General features: G+C 58.6%; 1 protein-coding gene and 1 long non-coding RNA gene across 3 annotated transcripts; one reads left to right on the top strand and one right to left on the bottom strand.

The window, feature by feature from the left end:
- Positions 1–357: 357 nt before the first annotated feature.
- Positions 358–26,402, bottom strand: PARVG (parvin gamma). 2 transcript variants are annotated; one of them, XM_070599848.1, is made up of 14 exons: positions 26,145–26,402; positions 25,573–25,633; positions 23,739–23,830; positions 21,300–21,364; positions 19,905–20,007; positions 18,781–18,921; positions 17,780–17,895; positions 16,227–16,282; positions 14,033–14,055; positions 11,322–11,380; positions 11,070–11,138; positions 8,860–8,961; positions 2,425–2,497; positions 358–1,902 (listed from the first exon to the last, which is right to left on the bottom strand). In XM_070599848.1, exons 3-14 carry the CDS (start codon positions 23,812–23,814, stop codon positions 1,793–1,795), a joined length of 993 nt encoding a protein of 330 aa, XP_070455949.1. In that variant the 5' UTR covers positions 23,815–23,830; positions 25,573–25,633; positions 26,145–26,402; the 3' UTR covers positions 358–1,792. The 2 variants fall into 2 exon arrangements, with proteins under 2 accessions (XP_070455949.1, XP_070455948.1); XM_070599847.1 differs by lacking the exon at positions 26,145–26,402 and having other exon boundaries at positions 25,573–26,121.
- Positions 7,492–8,944, top strand: LOC139080270 (uncharacterized). The gene is made up of 3 exons (XR_011534621.1): positions 7,492–7,618; positions 8,258–8,338; positions 8,810–8,944. It is a non-coding gene; the product is annotated as an uncharacterized lncRNA (long non-coding RNA).
- Positions 26,403–27,086: the final 684 nt, after the last annotated feature.

Genomic DNA, 27,086 nt, shown 5'->3' with positions numbered 1-27,086 from the left:
CGAGTAGCAGCAGCACTTTGTGCGTGTAAGTCTTTGTGTGGACATATGTTTTCGTTTTGCTTGGGTAAACACTTAGCAGTGAAATGGCTGGGTCATATGGTGAGTGCATGTTTTACTTTATAAAAAAAAACTGCAAAACTGTGTTCCAAAGTAAATGTACCACTTTGCATTCCCACCAGCAATGCCTGAGAATTCCAGCTGCTCCCCATCCTCGTCAACACTTGCTACTGTCAGTCTTTTCAATTTAGCCACTCTGGGTGTGTATGGTCCTTGTGGCTTTAGCTGTATTTCCCTAATGAATGATGGTACTGAGATTCCGTCTGTCCACTCAGGCTGCATTAATAAAATACCGTAGACTGGGGCCTTAAACAACAGACGTTTATTTGTCACGGTTCTGGAGGCTGGAAGTCTGAGATCAGGGTGCTGGCAGGTTCAGTTCCTGGTGTGGGCGCATTTCCTGGCTGGCACATGGCACCTGTGTGTCCTCATGCGGTGGAGAGAGGGAGCTCTGGTCTCTCGTCCTCTACTTATGAGGACACTGATCCCATCCTGGGGAGCCCGCCCTCACGACCTCATCTACGCCTAATGACCTGTGAATCAGGAGGTGAGGGGCACAGGTGGATGGTGGCAGGGTGGGGGGAAGACCACCCCAGACCTTCTCACACTCAGACACTAACTCCAAGGCCTCCAGACGTCCCTGCCTGTAGGACGCCCCCCCGACCCAAGCTCCACCAGCTGGTTTGGCAAAGATGGCCTGGCCCACGCTGGCCCACTGCCCCAAAGCACCTCCCCAAATCCAAGGCCGTCAAACTGTGACAACCCCAGAGCTGGTGGGCTCCATCCTCCATGGGTGCTTGGAGCTGGCAGAGCAGGGGAGGAGCCCAGAGGCAGCCCGAGGTTCCCACCTCCGCCTCCCCGGCAGGCCCTCACCCCTGCCCACAGCGCCTCCTCCTGGCTGGTTCCCGTCAGACGTCAGCTCCTGGAACACCCATATTCATAATCCTCCTACAGGAACATTTTCTTTGAGAAATGTCCGCAGCAAGTGCCAGGTCTCACCAGAGACATGGACGGGAGCTTCTCGGGGACAGGCTGGGAGACGCTCTGACCACTAATCAACCACAAAGATTTCTTCTGCACAACTTTTGGGCGAAGCTCCCCATCGCACCCACAGGGGCGGGCCTGGCCCATGGCGCCTCTGGCAAGTCACTGAATGAACTTCCCAGAGCGGCTCGGGGGCTTGGTGTGGGAAGCACATGGGGCTCCCGCCTCTGGATGGTGACCTGGGGCCTGACACCCCCAGTGCGAGGCGGGCGGACAGCAGTAGCTGCGTGTGGGGACATCTGGACATCAGCCCTCACACCTGAAGCCCCTCCTGCTCCCAGAGCCAGACCCTCAAGCCTGAAGAAAGGTCAGCATCGCTGGGCTCTCCTCTGACCCACCCAACCAGGGAGCCCGTAGAGGTGAGGGGTGGAGCCGCGGGGAGAGAGGCTGCCTGAGACGCATTTATGCATATTTCAGAGCCCCTCCCGGGACCCTGGCAGGCTCCCCAAATCCCTCCCGGAAAGACCTTTGTTAAAATAAACTGAGTGAGGCCAGAGGTTGGCTCAAAAAGGATCCACGCCTAGTGGGTTCAAACATATTCAGACAGATGGAAACAGGAGACGGGGCGGGGGGGAAGGCCGGAGCGCTACAGACACACAGGGAAGTGGAGGAGATCCCTCTGCGGCCCTCGGGCCCTCCGGCTGGACCCAGCAGGCAGGCTCTGAGAAGCAGCTTTTGGGGGCAGCGACGGTTAATTCGGGGATCCACAGGACATCCCGTCCGTGCTTTCTCTCAGCTTGTGCTTGGAAAACAGGCTGTAGAGAACCCGCAGCGTGCTCTTGGCGTCCTTGTTCACGATGTCTGTGGGGTAGAGCAGAGAAGAGGAGGCCCGGGTAGGGGAGTGACCAACCGACTCAGTTTGCCCCGGACAGAGGGTTTTCCAGGGACAGGTTTTCAGTGCTAAACCCGGGAGAATGCTGGCAAACCGGCACAGTTGGTCACGCTCGGCCTGAGTCCCCCGTCCCATCACATGGCCTTGCCTCCCTCCTCCCCCGGTCCAGCTGTGCCCAGCATCCCTCCCGGGGTGCCCCCAACACAGGAACTCCTCAAGGTCTCTGGACACCCGTCCCCAGGGACCTCTGGCCCCCATCTCCTCTCCCCAGGACCCCCTACTCCACTGGGGTCACTGGAAGCTGTGGACACAGTGCCCCTCACAGGAAGCCTTGGCAAATGCTCATTGCCCCCATGCCAGGCAAGAGGACCACTCCAACACGAGCTGCCTGACCCCCCCCCACACTGCCCTTCCCCCTGTTCTGCGGGTGCCCCCAGAGGCTGGCTGCCCAGGGAACAGAGCCATAGCACCCTGGTGTGCCGAGCGCTCACCTTCGGGGCTGACGGGGTAGCTGAGCAGGCCTTCATCCTTCAGCAGCTCCAGAGCCAGCGTGACATTGTGCAGCTACAATGACAAGACCCCGTCAGATGTCAGCAGAATGAGGCAGCCCCCCTAGGCCCTGGCCCCCGAGTGCCAGGCCCACCCCTCATCCAGGATGTCCATCATGCGTCAAGGAGGCCACCTCCAGTGGGAAAGGCAGTTGTCAGGGGGGCACCCAGCCGGGGGGTCAGGGAAGGCTTCCTGGTGGAGGTGACGCCTGGAGGTGAGTCTGACCAGGTGAGGATACTTAGCCAGGGAAGGATTGTGAGTTCATCCTGATCTTTTCCGATGCAGCCCCCAACCCTGTAGGCAACAGAGACCCCCTCAGAAACAGCCAAGTTCCATGGGCAAAGCAAGATGAGGAAACCGAGGCTCAGAGTGGCCAAGCAGCTCGTCGGGGCTCACATGACAGAAAGTGCCAGAACGAGGTCTGTCTCGCTCTGATGCCCGTGTGCAGCAGGCTGGAGGAGCCAGCCCTCCCCCGGTCCCTGCCCTTTCCTCACCCCTCTGCCTGGACAGGCGCCTGCTCACTGCCTCCAGCACGGCAGACAGTGCCCGGCCAGTCAGGCCCACCCGGCTCAGGTCCCAGCCTGTCCACTGGGTCACCTGGGGCAAGTCGCTTGGGGCCGCCACTTGATCACCTGCAAAGTGGGGTCCCTGTCATTTCCCAGGGGCCTTGATGCGGGATACCGGGTGGGGAGCCCTGTCTGTCCTTGGCTCAGAGCAGACCCTCTGTGAATGGGGTCCTCCCTTTTCAAGGCTAGTTTCTCCCACAGGCCTCAGGTACAACCAAAAAGACCCCGCCCTTCGCCTGGGGCAGCAGCCTGGTGCACACAAAGAGAGGTGCGGGGTGGAGCCCCTGGTGCACACAAAGAGAGGTGCGGGGTGGAGCGGGCTGAGTGAGGTCTAAAGCCAGCTGAGCCCCTGATACACTGGGACCTTACGCAGGTCCTTCCTTCAACCATCTCAGTCACCCATAGGTCCACCGTCGGGGCTGGACGTCCCAGACGGGTGGCCAGCCACGCTGGTCCCACTCCTTCCCCATCTGCCAGCCATCCCAGGCCCACAGCTCGCTTCAAACAGGCCGGGCAGCTCCCATGGCAACCCAGCCAGGGTCCTAGAGGCCGGTTGGCAGAGCTGAAGAGGAGCAAGGCCCATGCGGGGAAGCCAGCCCTGCCTAGGCTGCCTCTTGAGATCTCGGTTGGATGTCCGTGCACCAATGCCCACCAGGTGACGGTCACAGGCCAGACAAGTACACGTCCTCAGTCCCGTCGTCTGTCCGATGGGGACAGCACATCTTCCAGCCGCTATCTCCAAGGCTGCCGTGTGGCTCCGATGTGATGATGGACACAGAATTGGAGCCACAAAGCAAGATTTGAAAGAGGGATGAAGGCACAGCAGGGGCCTGGCCTCAGCCAGGGCCTCCCTGACAATTCCCTGGGTCTGGGCTCCTGCAAGGGCCGGGAGGCAGGACACATGTAGGGAGCTCAAGGCCCCCTGAGAAAGCACTCTCCCTGAGGGAGAGAGGGGTGTGGGTCACAGTCCCGGTCCAAGGACACTGGGCAGGGGCACCCACCCCCAAGGACCCCTGCTGAGTCCTAGGGCAGGGGCCGGAGTCCTCGCTGGCGGCTGGCACACGGTGGGCCGCTCAGGGAGCACAGGCAGCCCCTCCCTGGGATCTGGAAGACGGAGTGAGCAGGGTCCTTCTCTGCGAGGGAGAGCTCTTGTTGGAGCATCCAGTGGACAGAGCAACTGCGCTGGGGGCAGGTCCAGGAGGTGAGAGAGAGCGTGGGAGAGGCTGGATCACTGGCCCAGCAGGCTGTCCCACTATAGTCAGTCAAGAAGAAGAAACAGAGGCCGGCCCCATGGCCGAGTGGTTAAGTTCACGAGCTCCACTGCGGTGGCCCAGGGTTTCACTGGTTCGAATCCTGGGCGTGGACATGGCACCGCTCATCAGGCCACTTTAAGGCAGCATCCCACATGCCACAACTAGAAGGACCCACAACTAAAAATACACAACTGCGTACTGGGGGGCTTTGGGGAGAAAAAGGAAAAATAAAACCTTTAAAAAAAAAAGAAGAAGAAGAAACAAAGGCTGTCACGGGATGCCAAAGCCCCCAGGCAGGTGGGACACACCTGTGGGATGTCCAGCCAAAAGGAAAGGAAATCTCAGAGTGAGCAGATCAGAGCTGCATGGCCTGTTCCTGTCACTGTGTCCCCAGGTGTTCCCCCCAGACTGAAGTAGCCTGCAAACGGAGGGTTGCAATTGTTGCCATTGTTCACCTTCTCACCGTGACCACTATTCACAGGATGCACAGAAAGTCAATGTCAGAGAGGGAACGAGACACTGAGACCAGACTCTCAGCACAGTGCTCTCCTGCCTTGCAGCTGTGCCTTTGATGTCTTCACTCTCTAAGCCAGCATCTCCCAGAGCGTGATCCAGGGTGTAGGGGGAGACGGGTGTCTGTGACCAAACTATTTTGGGAAGTGTTGGCTCAAACAAAGTAATCCAGAAATCCTTCCCTGAAGGACTTCTCAGAGCCTTGAATTTGTTTTGGTGCGTCACCAACCTTCAAGACTTTGCATGTTTTCCTAAGTCGTCTGACCACAGAATCTGTCTGTTACAGAGCACCTCATGGGACCAGTGTTTTGGAAACACTTCATGCATTCGCTTATTTAAAAAATATTTATCGAGCATCTACTATGCGTTGGCCAGGCAACGGGGGAAAAACAGACCCCCTCTGCCCTCAAGGAGTTGGTGCTGTGAGATTGGCTGCTACCGACACTATAAAAATGATCACGCCAGCTTCGATTTGTCACCCTCGTCCTCGACGACGCCCAGTCGGAACCAGGAGCAGCTGCCCCGGGCTCCAGCACTGTCTCACCACGTCCTGCTCGAAGCATCACTTTTCTTGCGTGCCCAATTTGAGATGATGAAGGGACAGCTACCACGTTCCGTGCGGCCAGGGGAAGGTCACGGCCCCGGGAGGACGCATTCAAACCCTCCCGAGGAGAGATGATTGAGTAGGGAGGAAGCCGAGCCTTCCTGGCTCAGAGCTCCGGTCTCTGCAGAGCAGATGATTGCATCCCTCCCTCATCCCTGACTCCTCTTCCCACAGCGAATGGCAGTCTCACGTGAACACCACTGGCAAAGAAGGTCTGAGGACGAGAAATCCAATTCGGAGGGGCCGCTCTGCCGAGATAACGACTCTGCGGGGTCCCCCCTTCAGGAGGGGCCGCTGGCCCTGCCTCTTCGGCCAATGGCCCCTTCGGCGCTTCTCTTGGACGTTCCTGCGGCGCAGGTTTCCTGCAGTTGCCGTGAGAGCTCATCCCAGGGGCTGAGCTGAAAGGCTGGTTCCTCCCCGACGTCCGTCCCTCTGGCCGACGTTCAGAAGGGGGCTCTGAGATGGGGGATCCAGCAGGCTGGCGGCGCACAGGGCGTGGACATCAGGCCACTTGGCAGTGAGCAAAATCTTGAGCCCCAGCCTCACACTGCGCAGTGTGTCCCCACCGGGCTGCGGGGCCTGCCCTGGCCGACAGAGTGAGGCGGCGGTGACCACGCCAGCTCCAGCCGAGGCCTGCTGTGTTCCGCTGGCCTCTTGGGTCTCTGCCGCTGCCACGAGACAACGAGGCCCGGCTCGTGCCGGTCCCAGGAGCAGGATGAGAGGGACGTGACGTGGAGCTGGACCACCCCCCCCCCCGACCCCACCAAGATGGCCTGATTCTGGCCAATCCCAGATGAGTGAGGGAGCCCAGCAGAGCTGGATCACACACTCAGCCAACCGCAGGTCTGTGAGAAGAAATGATTGTTTTAAGCCACCGCTTACTCATGAGGTTTGTTACGCAGCACTTTTGTGCCAATAGCTGACGGATGCAGTGCCCAGAGAATGTAAGAACCCCTAAGTGCTGACCACTGTTCCTGCCACCACCAGAACCACACACACGGCACCACCCCGGCCTGTTCGCTCCTCGCCCAACATCCCGGCCATGGGACTCTGAGCCCAAATCAATCCTGACCTCAGGAGCACCCTGCCTCCTGGGAGGGTGGAGAGCACGCCCACTGAAGATGGCATCCCCATGGTGCACGAGGACGAACAGCAGGCTGGGGACCAGAAGGCCCGTCCTGGTGTCGGATTTGCCACCGAGCAGCTGAGTGGTCCTCGGCAAGTCCCACAGCCTCTCAGGCCCTTGGTCTCCCCCTCTGTAAGATGGAGACACGACCCTTCCCTGAGCCCCTCACAGGGGCGTGCAGTGAGGGAGGGATGGGGTCAAGGGCCGGGAGGGGTAGACGTGGGTGGTGACTGGCAGAGAATGTGAGAGGGGCCATGGCTCAGGGGCCCACTGAGGCCCAGGAGCTCAGAGGAGGCGGGAAGGCATCAGAGCCCATGGCGGGGCTAGCAGGGTGGGAACAAAGGAGAGATGGCCCGGGCGGAGACCTGGAGATCTTGGACGAGCGCGTAAGGGCTGCCGGGGCTCTGCGGCTGCCGCCTGGAGTCAGCGGCATGGGGACAGGGAGGAGGCTGGGGAGGCAGGTGGGGCTGGACCACCCGGGGCTGCAACGCCAGAGGAGAGCCTGGGGGCAGGGCTGGCGGCCGGAGGCAGGGGACAGATGGGGCTGCGGTTGTGCGAGGGAGGGAGGGAGGCCTGGAAGAGGGGAGACCGGCCTGGGACTGGGCCAGGGTCCAGGGTGTACAGCTTTACCCCAAGGGTCCTGAAACAGCCCAGGGCCACGAGCTATCCCCCTTCCCGGGGACACGCGGGCATGTCAAAGGGGGCAGAAACCTTTCTTCCTCCCAGAAAAGGCCCCATAGGCTGGCACCAGGAACGGCTCCCGGCCACAATCCAGTGTCACCTCCTGGAGGGCTGATGGCCATGAAGACTGCCGGCCGGCCCTGGGCTGGGTGGGGAGACCAGGGACCACAGGCCCCCCGATGCTCCCACCTCGATGGCTCTCCACTCTCCCTCCTAGTACCTTCGTGGCCTGAGGGGTCACAGGGCACAGGTCGTCAGCCAACTTCAGAGACAAGAAGCCTGAGGTGCAGGCAGCCAGCTGGTGGTGAGCAGGGGCCGGACTCGGGGCCTCCGGCCGGGCGGGATGCTCATTCCTCTGCCACGTCTGCCCCGATGTGGAGCCAGACAACGAGGGTAAGTCGCCACCCCTGTGGGCCTCAGTTTCCTCTTTGGGGGAGTAGTAAGGATCCCCTCCCCTCGGAGTGGATGTCCCGTGTGGCAAGGGCGTTCCCAGCAGGGGAACAGCCTATGCAGAGCCCAGAGGTGGGAGAGCGTGAGGAGCCTCCGCCAGGAGCTGTGGCGGGTCCGTGGGACAGGGCCAGAGCGCAGAGGAGGGACGCGGAAGCCCCGGGGATGCTGAAGGCTGCATGCGGGAGGCCGGTCCTGTCCTGTCACTTCCGCCAGCATCACCATCCTCTCCTGCCCCTTCCCCTCCCTGGGTCAGGCCACAGACCCTCCTGCCTGGGCTAATGCAGCCAAACCCCAACCAGCCTCCTGGGCTGCAGGGCCCACACGGGAACCCCGCACCCGAGGACAGACCCCCCCTGGCCATACCCTGGCCCACTCCTGCAGCCCAGGGAGCCACAGACGCAGCCCCCAGACGGTCCTGCCTTCGTCCACATCCAAGCCCCGGCTGACGCTGTTTTCCCGCCTTAGGAAGAGTTTGTTCACTCTGCAAACCAAACCCTAATCAACTTCACGTGTCACCTCTTACACAGTCTTAAAGGAGCCTTTATGGCTCCTTCAGCTAACACTAACCACTCTTTCTTTCAGGCCCCCCAGGGACCCACCCGCCACGAGTCAACGCGCTTCATCGTGACCCTGGGAGACCATACAGCATTGAGAGTACAGGGGGTGAGATGGGAGGTCCTCCGAGGCAGGAGCTCTGTTGGGTTGTCCTTATGGCGCACACGGCACAGGGCCAGACACCAAGCAAGAGCTCAGAAAGTGAGGGATCAGGTGCATGCGTGCATGGGTGCATGGGTGGATGGATGGACGGACGGACGGACAGACAGATGGATGGATGGATGGATGGATGGGCAAGTGACTGGATGGACAGATGGATGGATGGATAGATGTATGTATGGATGGATGGATGGATGGAGGGAGGGAGGGATGGATGGCGAGATCGATGGATGAATGGGCAAGCAGGTGGATGGGTGGGCGAATTGGGTGGATGGGGAGTGGGCCAGTGAATGGATAGGTGTGAAGGTAGAGGGGTGGATGAATGGACGGATGGGCAGACACATGACAAACAAATTTCTCCTCCATCCTCCACTTCTCCTGGAAGTAAATAAGTAAAGACTGGCCGTGCCGGTTCCACAGATGTGTGCACTCTGACGTGGACCGTGGAGGAACATCTTTGGAAAACTCACCATTTCCGCAGGAGAGCTGGGAGTGAGGTAGAATTCCTTCAAGTGCAGGAAGAAGCCTTGCAGTTGTCCGATCAGCAGGAGCAGGATGACGCCGTCTGCGAACTGCAGAGAAGGGGGGCTGGAGTTGGACGGCCCGGCGGAGCCCGCTCTGCCTTCACAGGCTGCATGGCCCTTCAGAAGTCACACAACCTCTCTGAGCCTCAGCCTCCTTTTTGAGAAATGGGGATGACCTCCCTGGCCTTGCCGTGTTGTTGGAAACATCGGCGGCAGCCGATACAAAGCGGTTATTGGCTGCCTGGCCCATCGTGCGTGCTCAATAAAATGAGCTATTTCTACATTTTCTGTGACATAGCCTCATGTCGCTTTTTAAACCACATCCTGTTCCATGAGCTACAGAAGCACAGGAGAAAACAGAGTTAAGCGTAGAATTATTCCGTGAGAAAAGGCAGGGCATGGCACTCTGGCTCATGCTGCCACTGCCACACTAATGTGTCTGTCTGTCTGTGTGCAGACACAGAGCCTCGCCCTCCCCAGCACGTCCGATGCTAATAAAATCCTTTGAAATCTCTGCAAAGATACGAAACACGAGGTGGGCTATCGAGGAAAGCCTCCTCTCCGGGTCCTCAGGGAATGTCCTCCTAGTGGGTCTGTTCCAACGGTGTTGGTTCGCCCTGAAATCTTTTCTGCTCATATTCCTGGTAACACCACCAGAACACCGGGACCTCAGCACCGCCTCTCCCCCGACAGCCTGCAACCACCATCCTCCCACACACGGTTATTCTCCGAACGCCAGTATTTAACACGGGAGAAGTGAGGATGAAACAGGTCGAATGTAAGCCTGGGAAATCGTCCTGTTTGTACCCACACGAAACATAATAAAACTGCAGATCTCTCCTCTGTCGCACGTCCACAGTGCCAGGGGGTGTACTGAACACCAACTCCATCATCTCACTTAGTACTCACAGTTCTGTGAGGTTGGTATCCTTGAACCCGTTTTATAAGAAGAAGAGCCTGGGTTCAGAGAAGTCCAGGTCCAACATCACACAGCTAATGTGGAGGAGGCGTCCTCGGAGCCCAGAAGCAACATGTCCCCATGTGGCTTTGGAGTCTGGTGTCTCCACCCTGCCACGTCACCACACCATATCACACACAAATGTCTCACATGGCCACCATGTGAAGGGGTCGTGAGCACAAACTCTGGCCTCAGCAGCCTGGGTTCAAATCCCCTCGACCACTAATCACTGTGTGACCTTAGACAAGTTAATTAACCTCTCTGTGCTTTAGTGTCCTCATCTGTGAAATGGCATAGAATCAGTTCCCACCTCAGGGCGTAGGGAGGATTTGATGAGTTAATGTATGCCAAGCTCTTCTCAGGGCCTGGCACACAGTGAGGGCTTTCCTGGTTTCAGCTACCAGATACAGAAGCGTGTCAACCCCATTCCTCGCTGGCTGATGTCACAGTCTGTCTGAGCTCCGGCTAAGACGGTCATAAGCCATTCCGTCCATCTGGGACCAGGTCTGCCCTCTCCTTCCCCCCTACGCTGTGTCCAGAACCCAGGGGGCCTGAGACCCACACCGCCGCGTCCAGCAGGCCCCTTGTCCCCCGAAGACCCCAGGCAGGCAATTAGCCTCTCGGCTCCCCAGCCCCCTGCTGCGTCGAGGGAGCCTCACAGGACCCAGCGCCTTCGAGGAAGGCCGCGGACACTGTGGAGGGCTGACTGCCGAGGTCCTGTTCCCACCCCGGGACGACCGGATGCGGGCCAGCCACGGTGGGCTGTGCTCGGGGACCCTGCAGACGCGGGGCTACATCGGCACCTACGGCAGAGCCTGGCCCACAGCGCACAACCAATAAATACCGGGCACGCACGCAGTTGCCCCCAGGCAGCTCGCGGGCCGTGAGTCCTGGTATCTGCTAGTCCACCAGTGATTTTGAAAAAAGAGCTGAAAAGCGGGTACTTTACAGCAATGAAAAGTAATAACAGCGGCATCGATCACCCCATTTGTAAGGTGCTCCCACTCTCCCCACCTCACGGGGTCCCCACCGTGGCCCTGGGTGGCGACGCTGCTGCCAGCGACACTCCCCTTGGAGAGCAAACCCCAAGTCTCCGTGAGGTGACACATTGCAGGCCGTGGGGGTGGCCGGCTCCTGGTGCCTGCGGGGCCCTCTTCCCGCCCGCGCCCTGTGGCCCTTCCTGCAGCCGAGTCCCTACCTGGGTGTCCAGACTCTGCACAGACAGGCCCAGGCGGTCCAACTTCTGGTTGACGAAGTTCACGATGGCCTACCCAAGGAAAGACGATGCCCTCAGGCCCAGGGCTCGGGTTCGTGACCCTCCCGCTTATGGAGACAGAAGCCCCTAGCCTGCAAGGTGCCAGCGCACAGTGGGTGCACAGCGTGGACCGTGCCTTCCCCTGTGTCCCCACCCCGGGCACAAGGCAGCAGGGGGGGTGTTGATCGCGCTCACCTCTTTCACGGCGTTCACCTTCTGAGGAGCCAGCTTAAATAACTCATCAAACACGTCCTCTGCAGACAGAGCCAACAAACACCCCATTACGATGCCATGATCTCTGTGCCGAACGGGGACTTTTTCTCCACAAAAGTTTCCCAAGTAGTCTGGAGGGAGCTGTGGTTTTACCTTAAGGTTCTTGAATTAAAAAACGGGCCTGGGTCTGAGTCACCAAACTCAACCACCATAAATATATCAAACCAAACATTCAGTGCTCCCCTGGCTGTGTGGCCCTGGGGGAATTGCCTCCCCTCTCTGTGCCTTGGTTTCCTCATCTGTAAAGTATGGCTGATAATACCTACTAGGTGGTGTTGTTGCAAAGATCAGACTTGGTAGCAGATAACACACTCAGCATGGTGGCCGGGCACACAGCAGGATTTCAATAAATGCTCATCCTTTCTGCAGTGGACGCCTTGGCCGCCATCCCTTCCTCTAGGAATTTGCCCTGCCTCCTCTCTGGTTCCTGCTCCACCCACAGGTCTGCGGGAGCTGCCACAGGTGGCTGCGCAGGGCCCAGGCCCGGACTGACACTCAGCCCACAGGTCTCCTCCCCAGCGTTCCCCGATCGGCAGAATGAGGGCATGGAGCCCTCCCGGAGTGTCTGAGCTTGCAGCGTGCAAAGGCCAGCGCCAGCAGCAGCTGAGTCATGCCCACGGGGTCTGAGAACAGAGGGAGCATCTTAGCAGCTAGGCTCTCGTCCAGCCTCTGACGCCGCGAGTCCTCGGGCTCGTGCCCTTTCCCACAAGCTGCCTTCCTGCTATTTGCAGCCAACGCGCCTCCCCTGGGGAGACTGGTCCGCAGACACCGAATACCCAAACTGGGTAGAAGAATTTGCCTTTGGATTCTGCCACTGCAGCTGTGTGACTCTGAGCAAGTCACGTCACCTCTCTGTGCCTCGGTTCCCTTGTTAGTGAAGGAGGAAAGGTAGCATGAGTTAGCATCATGCACAGTAAATGCCCCACAGACCCGTAAACACGGAGGGAACAGCAGTGGTCCCTTCCTGACCTCATGGCCTATGGTCAGGGAAACTGTGTCACTGAAGGACCTGGGAGATGAAGGGCAAATGTGCCCTCAGATGACACTAGCCAGAACAGCATGAACGTGCTGGCAACGGTTTGGAGAAGGCCTTGCCCTGTGTCCCGCCCCTCACTGTGTGACCCATCCTCATGCTGCCCCCTAATAACACTGCTCCCAGGGCACCCCCCACATGCTTCTGATGTCCCTCCCCACACGTACGCAGACTCTGACCAGCCTCCCTTGCACCTCCCCTCTCCCTCCTGCCCCCATTCAGCATCCCTCAGCCCCCATTCTCAGAAGCCCTTCACAGGTCATTATTTCCACCTCTGAAGACGAGGTGCCCTGGTAGAACCTCCTGCCCAGACAGCTGTGTGTCCTAAGCAGGGAGGGCTGCAGGGAGGAAAAATAATGCAAGGGTGGATGGATGGATGGATAATGGATGGATGGATGGGTAGATGGATGGATGGATGGATGCATGGGTGGATGGATGATGGACGGATAGATGATGGATAGATGGATGGATGGATGGATGATGGTTGGATGGAAGGGTAGATGGATGGATGGATGGGTGGATGGATGATGGATAGATAGATGGATGGATGGATGGATAGAAGGGTAGATGGATGGATGGGTGGGTGGATGGATGATGGACGGATAGATAATGGATAGATGGATGGATGAATGGAAGGGTAGATGGATGGATGGATGGGTGGATGGATGATGGATAGATAGATAGATAGATGGATGGATGAATGGGTGGATGGATGGATGAATGGGTGGATGGATGGATGGATGGGTGGATGGATGATGGATAGATAGATAGATGGATGGATGGATGGGTTGGTGGATGAATGGGTGGATGGATGGATGGATGGGTGGATGGATGGATGGATGGGTGGATGGATGGATGGTTGGATAGATAGATAGATGGATTGATGAACAGCTGGCCAGGCCGACTGACTGAGGAATGAATGAATGAAAGAAGGAATGGCTGGATCAGTTGATTGTTGAAGAGCTCTGTCACAAAAGCAGTAGTCTTAGAGGAAGATGGGCACGCATGTTAGCTCAGGGCCAGTCTTCCTCAGCAAAAAAGAGGAAGATTGGTGGCAGATGTTAGCTCAGGGCTAATCTTCCTCAAAAAAACAAAAACAAAAAGAAAAGCAGCAGTCACATTATTGAACAATCACTATTAAGCATTCCCTGTGTTAAACATATTCACAAATTATCTTTTAACCCTCACTATAGTCTAAGAGGCAGGTGCCCTTATTGATCCCATTTCACAGATGAGGAAACTGAGGCACAGACAGCTTAAGACGGACACTTGCCCAAGCTCACGTGGATAATGAGCGGGAGAACGAGTGTTTGAACCCAGCCACCTGGCTCCAGAGCCCCCACACTTAACAACTGCGCCGTCATCGGCAATGGGAATTACAAATCTCTCTCCCAGTGTGAGCGGTGTCATGAGAAAGAAGAGCCAGACCTGTGGATGGACAGCGAGAAGGAGGGACAAATAGACAAGAAGGCTGAGATACGAATAGCAGACCACAGGGGAAGTGCGAGAGAACCCCCAGCAATTAACCCTTCATCTTTACACATCTGTTTTCACACTTATCCAGTAGAAAAAGGTTTCCTTCAGTGACAAAAGTACTCACTCTTTGATTGGTCCTGCTCTGTGCTGCAGGGAAAATGGTAGAGGAAAAAAAGCAAACAAATGGTTAAAAAAAGTCTTCAGACCTATGGTTTCTTGATATGACAGGACGTAACCACACAAGGCTGACGGAGAGACCAACGTCTGTCTCCAGAAGCAGCAGGACCCCGTGGGAAGCAGGCCGACCCTTCCCCGAGGCGGCCACTCCCAGAAACGTCTGGATTTGGTTGTTTTTGTGGTTGCTGTTTTAGATTAATGGGGCGTATATTATACACACAATAAAATGCACAAATGCTAAATTTATGGCTTGTGCATGTTACGGAGACCCACACCTGCGTGCTCACCCCCCTAGTGAGCACCCCCAGTGTGTGATCCCACCACCGCGACCCCACAAACTCTACTGCTGCTGGGATTTCTCTCATCGTCTGTTACTTTTGCCTGTTCTAGAAATCCCCATGAACGAAATCATCCAGTACGTGCTCTTTTGTGTCTGGCTTCTTTCACTCCATTTTTATTGTTTTTGAGCCATTTTTCTCTGACTTTGCTGTTTAATTTTCTGTCCCAGCCCCGGCCCCCCAAAGCGAGGGTCTGGGCCCACAGCCGGCCACGCTCTCCTGGGAGAGCCGGGCCCCTTTGCCCGTGGCCCTCGAGGCAGCCTGAATCTGGACCCAGGGCTCCGCGTCAGCAGCCCGCCAGGAGGGACGGACCCCTCCATGCTGCCCGCGACACCAGCCAAGTGCCAGAGGGGAGCCCCACGGGGTTTCCTGTCCAGAAACAGGGCTGAGAGGGGAGATTTGGAGCCGCGAAGGGGGAGGGATGTGGCGTCATGAGCACCATCCACAGCCTCCCACCCAAGTACCTGAAACCCCTTCTCAGGCCTGAGGCTCTGTGGAGCCAGCGCCGAGCAGCTCGGGGGCCGGGTGCCCGGGAGCCACAGCTTCACTGGGTCAGCGGGAACGAGGCTTCCTGCCGGGGAGTCCTCAGGAGGGTTAAAGGGGCCGGTGTGTGCACGGGACCCGCAGGTGTGAGGGGCCAGCAAGGGTCGTCTGCCTCCCGCCCTTTGCGACGCTCAGCTCACTCACTTGGGCCACAGTGGTTACTTGTCATCGGTCGCAGTAGTTGGAGCCCACCCTCCCCAGGGGACATCCAGGAGCCACAGACTGGAAGGCCTCAGAGTCAAGCGGGAGCAGGAGGGGAAGGGCCCCCCTCACATCATCATCTCCAGCCCTCACAGCAGCCCCAGCAGGTAGGAAGGGGTCCCCATTTTTCAGAGGAGTGAAGAGGTTCAGAGAGTGGAGGTGACTTGCTTGAGATCACACAGCTCACACAAGGCGGAGCCAGGATTTAAGCTCAGGTGGGGCCGACTGCCAAGCCTGTGAGCTGAAGACAAGCTACTCCACCCGGCTGGGCTTCATGAGGGTTAAATGAGCCAGGGGAGCTAAAGCATACAGCTCAACGCCTGGCGCATAGTAGGCCTTCAGTCAGTGTAGACAAGAAAGGAGCAGCCACCACTGTCCTGCAAGTAGCCCACTCTCAGGCCGACCCAGAAAGACCCAGCCGGCACCGCCTGGAGGCCTGAGCTCATCGGCAGAGCTCCGCCGGGCGCCCTGCTCGCCCGGACAGACGAAGAGCCAGCAGCTGGCTGACCTGGGCACTCCAGTCCCCCACCCCGCACACAGTAGGCGCTCAATAAGTGTTGGTGCCCTCGCCCCCGGCACCGGGAGGCCCGAGGGGCCTTGCTGTCGGGCTGTAAGGGCCCCTCCCAGCGACAGCCCCTCCCCGCCGCGGCCGAGGCTGCCTGGCAGCACTGGGACGCCGGGCTTGAGGGAGCCAGCACAGCATCGAGGTCAAAGACCGCACTTCTGGGTCCCTCCTGGCCCCCAGTGGCTGTGAGGTGACCTTGTGACTGAGGGCAAGCGCCCCTTCTGACCCCAGTCTGCCTGTTTTGCTGGGCTCTGCAGAGGACAAATGAGCTGTGGAGGTGGGCCTGCCGAATGGTCCATAAGGGGCCCGCCCTGCGAGGCCCAGCAGGATGGAAGGGCCCCAGCGTGCCACAACAGGGCCGAGGGGACCCGCAGAGTGTGAGGCCCCTCCCACGAGGGTCAGGCAGGTCTGCTCTCTCCGCCGACCTCAGGCCCACTGCCAACCTCCCCCAAAACCAAAGCCCAGCCCTGCCCGGTCCCCGGTCCTTCCCTCACCTGCACTCAGTGAGCTGTTCCACTGACTTCTCGGACTTCAGGCCACTCTTGGTGCGCTAAGAAAGAAAAAAGGAAGGAATTGAGCAACCTGGGAAAACTCTGGGACTCACACTGCTGCTAACAGCCTGTGGTGGCCAACGCAGCCCAGGGGGACCCGTGTACTCTGCCTCCTGCCCTCCTCAGGGCGTCCTCCTGGGCAGCCTTCATCACAGTGGTTCGACTTAATTGTCCTCCTTCCCCATGAGCCTTGAACCCCACATGGATGGCGCCATGCCTGCCTTGTTCCCCAGGCGTCCTCAGAGTCTCACCCACTGCCTGGCTCACAGGGGGTCAATGAACATGTGTTGGTCTGAATAATGGACAGATGGATGGATGGACGAGTGGAAGGTTGGATGGATGAATGGATAGATAGATAGATGGATGGATAAATGAATGGATAGATGGATGGATGGATGGATGGATGGATAGATGGATGGATGGATGGATGGATAGATGGATGGATGGATGGATGGATGGATGGATAGATGAATGGATAGATGGATGGATGGATGGATGGATGGATGGATGGATAGATGGATGGATGGATGGATGGATGGATGGATAGATGGATGGATGGATGGATGGATGGATGGATGGATAGATGGATGGATGGATGGATGGATGGATGGATAGATGGATGGATGGATGGATGGATAGAAGGATGGATGCATAGATGAATGGATGGATGGATGGATGGGTGGATGGATGGATGAATGAGTAACGAATGAGTGAAGAAATAAAGTCACCTCTGATTTACATAAGAAGTATAAACAAAGCCATGAAACTGCTGAGTGGAGAATCTTAATCAATGGTTTTGGAAAAAGTAAGAATGAATTCACCTGAGTTTGGCCAAACTTGGCTTGTTCTGTTGGGGTGAGTCAAAGGTAAGCCCTACGTAGGAGGCCCTGCTGTTCAGAGGGTGGGGGAGGGAGGAACGGGGGCAAGGTGGGGGGACCTGTTTGTGGTGCTGAGAATCTGTCTGAGAGAGAAGCCGTGGACTCCTGGGGCATTAACTATAGCGCAGTCCTGCACGTGCTAGAGAGAGAGCGCCCTGTGGGGTGGGGAAGCCCATAAAGGCCCCCTGGAACCATCGTCACAGCCATCAGGTAGTGAGTGAGTGACAAGGGCTGTGGCTGTGTTTCACTGATGTGAAGGCTCCCGAAAGGCCACAAAGAGATGGCCACTTAGCCCCTGCGATGTGGTTGCATCAGCCAGGACCTTCCTAACACCCCAGGGAGATGCCATCTGATGATGTCAGCAGGACTGGCTGGCCCACCAATCTCTCCGTGGCCCCACTGAGCCCCTGCCGGCTCCACTGGACTCAGCACCTCCCACCCACAGCTCCAGCCGAGCGCCCCACTGCCGTCCTCGCGGGATTTGACATTTCTCCAGGCTCCCGAGAACACGGCCTGGCTTGGTCCCCACCCCACGCAGCACCCCCAAATCCAGGGCATGGTGAAGCGGACCGGAGACTCCCAGCCCGTGCACAGGGACCCCCACGTCCAGCCCCTCACCTCCATGGTGATCACCTCCACCTGGACATTGGTTGGGAGGGGCAGCGCAGGCTGGAAGCGCCTGGCCAGGGCCACGAGGAGATGCAAGGTGGCCAACAGGTCCTTGCTGAAGATGGCTGGGAGAGGAGAGGGTACCAGGTTAGAGCTGAGAGGGCCACCATCCTGGGGCCACATGGAGCTTTCGTCACCATCACAGCAACCCTCTGCAGACAAGGAGGCCTGCGTCGAGCCCTCTGAAGGCAGATTCTGGAGAGATATTCAGACATGAAAAGAGCCACACGTTGCCGCAGTCATCCCACCTCTGTGAATACAGCCCGAGGGCGCACCGCCCTGTGCATGGGGTTTAGACAGGGATGTCGGCTGGAGACGCTAAATGTCCTGTCCTACAGCAGGGCACTGGGAGAGCAGCGGTTAGATTTCAGCTGAATGGGACTTAATTCGGGGTCAACATTATAAACATGCATTATCGAATGTGAGAATTTAAGCACAGTGGCAAAGGCAGTGGCAGGGAGCCCAATAAAAAGCGGGCTTGAAAACAGTTATGTCATTGCCACCCAAGCTTCTTAACTTCTTTTGGCCTCTGTTTCCTCATCTGGTAAATGGGGAGGATGCAGAGATGGAACAGCAGGAAATTCACACTAAACTGTTTGCGGGCGGTGTGGGGCGGGGCGGGGGGCGGTCTGCGGGGGTTCATGCTCTCCATTCTCTGGCTGGCACTGCAGATAAAACTCCGTGATGAAAGGGGACAGTTGGGCCCAGGTGGTGCTTGGAGCTCAAAACATAGCAGCTGCCTCGGTGACAAAACTGAGTCTATCCCCACGGGCCGGGCTTTGCGGCAGCGACACCTGTGGATACAGAAGTGAGTCCTCCCTGCCTGAGGCTGCTGCCCCTTCTAGCCCCCCGGGTTGTACTTGCCCCTGAGGGGGAACGAGCGCACCTGCTGGGTACCCCGGAGCCCCTGGCCCTCCCCGACCCCAGCCCTGGGCAGGGGCCCCACGTACCCTCCATGCTCCACCTGGCCTGCTGCTCCTCCACCTGCAGGCTCCGGTTGGCGGCCTCCAGCACCAGCGCAAGCTTGCGTCTCTGGCTCGCCTCTGTCAGGGCGATCTCCTCGACTTCCAGCTTGAGCCCGGCCAGTTTTTCTGAGAACAGAGGGCAGGAGGGGTCAGAAGGGGGTGGAGAGAAGCCAGTGAGCCAGTGGAGAGGATGGGAGAGCGGGGAGAGAGCCGGGTCAGAGGGACCCACAGCCCCTGGGCTTCCTCCAGGAGGCTGGCCAGCCTTCAGGGGGTAAGGGCACTGTCCCCTCCTCACCTGGGCATGCAGGTGGTGTGACCTGAGCAAGCCCCCGCCCTCCGAGCTGCCCCCACTGGCCCTCTTCACTTCAGCGCCCCCTATGTCCCAGCCCCTAACCCTCTGCACAGCTCTGTGCACTTCCTTTCTGCAGGGCAGTGTGGCTTAGTGGTTAAAGCTTAGCCTCCTCACTCCTCTGCTTTCTTCCTTGAGACCTTGGACAAGTCACTAGGCCTCTCAGAGCCTCACTTTCCTCATCTATAAAATGGGGATGGAGTTGCCCAGAGGATTAACCGTGCCATGACGTGGCAGGTGCTCAGGAAGCATCAGCGGTGGCTGGTAGGATTGTTCTGTGGCCCGTCCACAGAGGGCTCCAAACACAGTCTGGCCCCATGCCCCAGGCTGGCTGAGGCCAGAGTCAGGCCCACCGCCCCTCCAGGACCTCACTGCCTCGTGCAGAAAATAGCCATGGAGGCACGTGACTGTGCACCAGCGAAGGGAGAGGTGACAAGGACCTTCTGGACAGAGACAGGAGCCCCCAGCAGGAGCCAGCCCACCTCTACCACAGGGCTGTCTCCCAAGGGGCCTGTTCCTCTCCAGCAGCCCAGGGCAGCCCCTGGCCGGGACACGGGTTTCTTTGTTATCTCCAGCAGCTTACAAACAGCAGGCGCTCCATAAATGCTGGAGAGGCAGTGTGCAGGCAGCAGAGTCCACGGTTTGGCAGAGAAAAAGCAAGACCTGCAGCCCCTCGAGTTCTGCAGGGTGGGAGGCTGAGGCTGGTGAGGAGCCTGCCTGTGGGGCCTGCCGGCCAGTTGTGGAGGGTGCAGCTGCTTACGGAAAAGGTGGTGCAAGATGAGCCCGTCGAACATGTCCTCCTCCAAGCTGCGGACCACAATGTGCTCAGGGAGGAGCTCCGTGTTGATCCACTCCATCAGCACCTGCAGGTGCCAAGGGGACAGCTGACCCGGGGCCACTTCTCGCCTGGTCCTCCACCTGGCTCAGCTCTACCCTCAGCCTGCAATGCCCTCCTGCCACCTGCCAACTCCTACCTATCCTTCGAGGCCAGGTCAAACACCACCTCCTCTGGGAAGCCCTCCCTGATCTCACAGGCTGAGTTAGGGACCTGCTCTGGGCTCCCACAGACCCTCCACTTCTCCCTGTGTAAGGATTTGGTAACATGGGCTGCTGGTGTTTGCCCGTCCCACAGACTGCACGGTGGTGGTGCACAGCACCGCTCCCTCTGCACGCTCCCGAGGGTGGTCCCTCTGTGCTCCACGGGCCAGAAACACCGGGGACATAGTGTCCCACCCCTTTAAGGGAGCGGCGGGAGCTAACCGGGAGCTGGCAGATATACACCCGGCTGCCCACCCACCAACCCGGGAGGATCCGAGAGGCGCTGCTCCACGCTGGCTCCCAGGTGCCCAGCAGGCCCGAGCTCCCACCCCTGTCACCTGCTCCATCACTCGCCCCGGTGGCTCCTTCCCTCTGCATCCTACCTCCCACTCTCCTTCCTCATCTCCTGTGATCACCTCCCAGCTCAACCACTTGCACCCACGTCCTTATCTCAGGAGCAGCATCTAGAGGAACCCAAACTGAGACCATGGGTCGGCACCCCGCCAGGTTTTCCAGGAGGGACCACTCTACTCCGTGTCCCGGTGCCCAATGGTGGGAAAGGTGGACAGAGAGAGCGAGGGAAACAGAGAGAGGAAGGGAGGGCTGGAACATGGGTCCAGGCCAGGTGGTGCAGGCCAGGAGGCCTCCCCGGAGGAGGCCACAGAAAGGCCACATGGAGGCTAGAGAAGTAGGGCAGAGGAAAGTGGAGGCCCCGAGCCTGTGCCAGAGAGTCCTGTGGCCATGGGGAGCCTCACCGGGAGACCCGCGCCTGTTCCTGCCCATTTCTCCAGCTGTCCATTGCCTTGGGCAGTCGCGCCAGTGAAGGAGCACCAGCTCTGGGGCGGACGGCCTGGGTCAAACCCAGCTCTGTGGCGGTCAGCCCTGTGCCTCCTCCAGGTCGCGTCACCTCTCCGAGCCTTGCTATCTGCTCTCTGCAATGGAGGTGACGACAGATCCCTCTCAGCCGCCATGGGGCACACAGTCGGCGCTCAATAAACGCTCCTTCAGGTGGCCATTCAGCAGGTCTCCCGAGCCCAGGGCCTGAGGTCAGGGAGGGGCGGGGCACCTGTCAGCCCCACCCCCAGAAGAGGAAACGCCGCCCCCAGAGGCCGCCTACCTTTTGCAGCTCCTCGAACTTGGGGTCCTTCCTCGATGTGGGCGGCACGTATTTCCTCTTTTGTCCTGGAAGCAGAGGGAGCATGACTGGCATGTGGAACCTGTGGGGCTCAGGAGCTCTGTCCCCACAGGTCCCCGTGGGGCTGGCATCATGACTGCAAGTGGAATTTGTGGTCCCGCTGCTTCACACACACACCACACGCGTGTACTCTCACACATGCGCACCTACACACACACACACATGCACTCGCACATACAGACAGTCATAGACACACACCATGCATGCACGCACACCCTGAGCACCAAACGTCCACGGTGACTTGGGTTTCCCGGACGTGCCCCGTCTTCCACCCCTCTTTGCTTTGCTCATACTGTTCCTGCCACACCCCCAACACCCTTCCTCCTCCTTTCCGTCATAAGCACCAGCTCATCCTCAGACATTGCAATATTTATATTTTGGGAACATAAACTCAAAAACTATTTCTTGTCTATCTGAAATTCACATTTAACTGTTTTTTTAAGGGATTTGTTTTTAAAGGTATCCTTTTTTTTTGGTGAGGGAGATTGGCCCTGAGCTGACATCTGTTGCCAGTCTTCCTCTTTTGTTTTCTCCCCAAAGCCCCAGTACATAGTTGTGTATCCTAGTTGTAGGTCATTCTAGTTCTTCTATGTGGGACGCTGCCACAACATGGCTTGATGAGCGGTGTGTAAGTCTGCGCCCAGGATCCAAACTGGTGAACTCGGGGCTGCTGAATTGGAGCACACAAACTTAACCACTTGGCCATGGAGCCGGCCCCTAACTGTGTTTTATCTGGCAATTCTACCCACTTACATAAGAGGAAGCCACAGCTCAGGGGAGCCCAGGTTCCCGGGCTGCAAGGGGCCCCGGTGGATCCCCACTGCCCACCTGACACTGTCCGGCTCCTGGCGTGGACACACAGAGGCCGCCCTGGCTCGCTCTCGGAGCCCCAGAACCTGGATCAGCAGCTTCCCCACATTTAGACTCATGGAACCCACCAAATGTCAGGGCTGAGGGGACCCACGAGATCATCTTGTTCTGATGGATGTGGGGGAAACTGAGTCGCCGAGTGGGTATTTTGTTGCCCAAGTTCACAAAATGCATGGCCTCTGTCTTCACATGACCCGGCTGAGACTTTTCCTAGACATTCTGAAAATCTTTGCGTACTGCCAGCCCCGTGTCCTCTGACAGGAGAGGGGTGGCTAAAGCGGGGCGCTGGACGGCCTTGGAGAGCGGCGTGAGGGAGGGAGGCAGTGAACGAGTGAGTGACTAAATGAATGAATGAATGAACGGCTGTGGTGACACAACGCCCCCGCCCCCCTGGAGCAGATTTCTTGCCACTCTGAATCACCCCGTGTTCCAGCTCTGCCTGCCAGAACTTCAAGTATCTCTAAATAAACCATAAAACAAAAAATAAATATTTTTTCAAAGAACTGAGGCCGACCGCGGGGACGGCAGCTTTCTTCATGATGCCTTCAGGTCTTAAGCCATCCATCGACAGGGAGCAGCAGAGCAGACCTGGCAGGAAGGCCGCTGGGCCGGGCGCCCCGCCTCCCCGTCTGCTCTGTCAATTAGAGTATTTCACACTTTTCCCCGTCTTCACACTTCGGTTTTAAAGGCTACCTGAATTCCAGTGAGTTCACTCAGAGCCCTGCCCAGGGGGCCCTGGGCTGCTTCCTGCTTTGCTGTCTTTCTTTTCTGTAACACGGTGGTGACAGCTCTGGGCACCTGTCACCATCCTCCTTTCAAAGCATCTCCGCGGAGGGAGATTTCAGGGGCTGTGGCCACAAGCTCCCCAAGCTCAGAACAGAGCCTCGCTCACAGGGGTGCCCACTCTCACTGAACCTCCCCAACCCTATGCCTGCCCTCTTTTCTAAAAGACCCGCAGGTGTGAAGGGAGCCGGTCAATAGACTCTCCATTCTGCAAGATGGCAGGTACATCTCTGCAGACCTCCCCAGGACTGCCTGGATTCTGGAGCCACCCTCCTTGGGTTCAGAATCCCGGCTCCACCATTTATTAACAGTCACCTGTTACTCTGTTCCATTACTCTGTGCCTCGGTTTCCTCATGTGCACAAAGGAGATAATAACACCCACCCTCAGAGCAATCAATGAGATGCCGCATATAAGAAGTGCTTAGCACATACCAGCACATAGTAGGCCCACATAGCAATTAGTACCCTCCACATCCCCAACATCACCATCAACCTGGAGGGGCATGGGGATAACTGTGGAAGGTTCCAGAAGCAGGCAAGGGGGTAAGGAGAGTCAGGTTTAAAGCAGAAGGCCTAGGCAGAGGCTGAACAGAACTGGATGCTCAGCTGATGCCGTGGAAAGCATCGCATGTGCCCTGGCACGGCCTGTTTGGTCCTCGCGATGCAGACCCACCCCCTCCACCACGCCCCAGCCCGCAGCCTCGTACCTTGTGGGAGCTCCTCCTCCACCGGTGGGCCCGCCTGGGGTAGCTGCAGCAGGTTGTACAAGGACTCGGCCTCCATCTCTCCCTGGCTGGCCCTGGGGGAGGAGGGGACAGAGGCAGTCATAGTCTGAGTAGCCCCATGCTCACTCGGTGTCATTTCTTCCTGACCAGGAGGCACGGGAGCAGGTGGGAGCCGGCTGTGGGTGGAGAAGTCACCGCGCTGCCTGGGGAAGGGGACAAGGACCCCGATGGGAAGGATGCAGGGTGCCAGTCCTTGCCTCCACTGGGGTGGAGAAAGGCGTGCGGCTGAGGGCACAGCCTGAGCAAAGGCTTGGCAGAGCAAAGGTGCCCCCTTGGTTGGGGCAGAGCAGCCAGCTCACCGCTCTCCCACAGCAGACAGGAAGCCCCCCGGCCCCTGCCATCAGCACACAGGAGGGGGCAGCCCACTCCTCAGAGCTTGGCAGACCCAGGAAACCCTCAGGCTGAGCTTAGGGGCAAATCCAGGGTGGGCCTGGGTGGGTTCCTATGGGGCTGGTACAGGGGAACACACGGATGGATGAGACCGACAGACAGTGAGCTCCTGGTGGGCACCGGGCCTGTCTCCTCTGGGCCCCTGAGCCTGAGGCAGACGACCACAGAGCAGCTCCACCAGCCTTGGAGTGAGCCGACTGGAGCTGGTGTGGCAACGTCGCCCATCTGTGCAGGCTTGGCTCTCGGAGGGTGGCCTGGCTCTGCCTGGCCCCCGATTCTGAACACAGCTCTCTGCAGTGGGGCTCATCATCCTCAGCCTCTCGGGGCGGTTTAGGGGTCTTGGGGCTCATGCCTGTGAAGCACCAGGCACATGCTCGCTGGGAAGGTCCAGCATCCTCACTAAGGGCAGGGTGCCAGGCTGGCCCCGGGCCTGGGACGGGCAGACTCAGACCCAGCCCGGCCTCCTTCCTGTTCCCCGGGGCTCACTTCCTCCCCTGCTTTGCTTTGCCCTCCCTCTCTCCCCCTTCAGCCCCTGGGTCTTCCCCAGCGTTTCTAGCCCCAAATGGACATTTGGGGCAGGGGTGTCATGCGGCAGAGGACAGTGGTCAGCTCCAGCCCCCGGGGAGGCTGGGCTAAAGTGGCAGGGCACCCTGCCGCGGTCGGATGGAGGAACTCCCAGCGCTGGGGCCGCCTCATCACACCAGCAGCCAGCCTGGGGACACTGGGGGGCAATTCTGCCCTGAATTGGGGAGGGGGTGACTCTGAGCCAACCTCGTGCCCTAAATCCCCAATCCTCCTCTCGGACCCCAGGATCCGGTTTGAGGGATGTGATCAGAGAGGAGGAAAAAGCCCGCCTGGGGGTTGGGAGGCCTGGGTTCCGGGCAGGCTCTTCCTCATTCTGGCTGTGTGACTTTGGACAAACCCCCTCCCCTCTCCGGCCCTGATGCTTCTTTCCAAGAAGGGGCTGGACTCGATGCTCGCCACAGGGAGCAGAGCAGATAGAGCTGGGAGCGCCTCCAGCCATCAGCAGCCCCCGCAGTCCCTTCCCGCCCTGGGTGCCAGTTTCTTCATCTGAACCCAGGGGAGGCCTTTCTGCTCCACCCATCGGATGAAGCTCTGGGAAGGGACGCAGTGGGACGGGAAACCTGTTGGAAACCTGTTCACCTGGCCCCTTCTACCTGTCCTGGCCTCGGGGAGGGAGGCACGGGGCTCAGGGCGCTGCTTTGCCCAGCTCCCTCGGCTGAGACTGTGCTCTCCGGACCCCCAGGAGCCCTCCCTGTGTGCGCTCGGCCTCCCAGAACCACGGACAGGCAGGAAGCCCTGGCGGCCGAGGGCTCCCACGGGCACAGACGCCAGGACGACTCACCTGGCGCTTCCTGCACGTGAGGAAGTGAAGGCCACGTTGCTCGAATGGTGGTCCCCGGGCTCTGAAAGAAAGTAGGTGCTGGGGTCCCTGGGTCAGCGGGGTCTGCAGAGGCTGGTCCAGAGGCGGGGGCCGAGCTGCTCACTTCCTCCAGGCCTGTGGCTTCTGCGGGGCCTGCTGGGGGCGTCTGCAGGCAGCTTCCTCCTCACTGAGCTTCAGGGCCCAAGGCTTCGCTTCGGAAGCATGCCACCACAGAACCTACCGGAAAAGATCTGCCCCCAGGGCCCCAGCAAGCCCGCCACACCTCCTGGCCTCCTCCATGGTTCGCAGGCAGCTCCAATTTAACATGTCTGCCTTCTCTCCCTCTCCCCTCCCCACACACAGACCAAGCCAGTTCCTCTCCAGTCTTCCCAGCTTCAAATGGCAGCTCCAGCCCCCGGCCACTGAGGCCAGAGACTGTGCGTCCACTGTCCCCAAGGCCCCCCCATCCCACCATCAGCAAACTCTCAGCTCTGCCCCCAGGTCGTCCCTCCACCTCCACGCCCCCACCTCAGCCAGGCCCCCCTTCCTCTCACCTGGACCCACAGGGGCCCCTCAGCTGGAACCCGCTGCCAGCTCCTCACACCCACTTCCTGCCCCTGAGTTGTCCTCCATAAGCAACCAGAGGACACACTTCACATCCCAGCTCACTCAAAACAGGCCAGTGGTGTCCAAGAGCTCTTAAAATAACATCCAGGCTGCACGCCCAGCCCATGAGTCCTATATCTACCCTCATCTCCCGGCCTCTCCACCCTCACATCCTCCCACGCACACTGACTGCCTTTCTGTTCCCTGCTTTCCCGACTCACCGTTCCTTCTGCCTGGAACTCCTGTCCCAGCTGTTAAAAGGGCTGAATCCTCATCCTTATCATCAGCTTAAATGCCTCCTCCTTCAGGGAGCCTTCCCTAACTGCCTTATTTAAAGCAAATCCTCTCTCTGATTCTTTACCCCAGCCCTGAAGGTTTCCTCTGTCCCAGCACCTAGAACAATGCCTGGCACAAAGTGGACTCCATGGGTAAATGTTGATGACTATTGTTGCCCAGGAGATCAGGAGGTTTTCCCAGAGAAGTGGGCTTTGACGGATGAGTAGAAGTTTGGCAGTTAAAGACGATGGGTGAGTATGTTCCAGGTAGAGGGAACAGCCTGTGCAAAGGCCTAGAGGAGTTCAAGGAGAGATCCCAGGACAGCAGGATGGTCAGAGAACATCTCCGACCCAGGCTGCCCTCTCGAGCTTGCATCGTCACGAGCCAGGCTGAAACTGTGATTTTTCATAGCAACAGGTGACAGCACTGAGTGACCAGGAAGATAACCACTCTTTGTCTGCTGACGGACCAGGCCGGAAAGGGGCCAGAGCAGGTGGGAAGTGGGAACACGGGGTGTGAGCGAGCAGGAGAGTGGGGTTGTTCACGGGAAGCTGTGAAAATGGTGAAGAGTCCCTCTGATATTATTGCTGATGTGAACAGAGTGACTGACGAGG

This window comes from Equus przewalskii, chromosome 29 (genome assembly GCF_037783145.1).
Source record: "Equus przewalskii isolate Varuska chromosome 29, EquPr2, whole genome shotgun sequence".
NCBI classification, from domain to species: Eukaryota; Metazoa; Chordata; class Mammalia; order Perissodactyla; family Equidae; genus Equus; species Equus przewalskii.
Note: the sequence above shows the minus strand (reverse complement) of the source record. Positions and strands in the feature narration are given on the sequence as shown.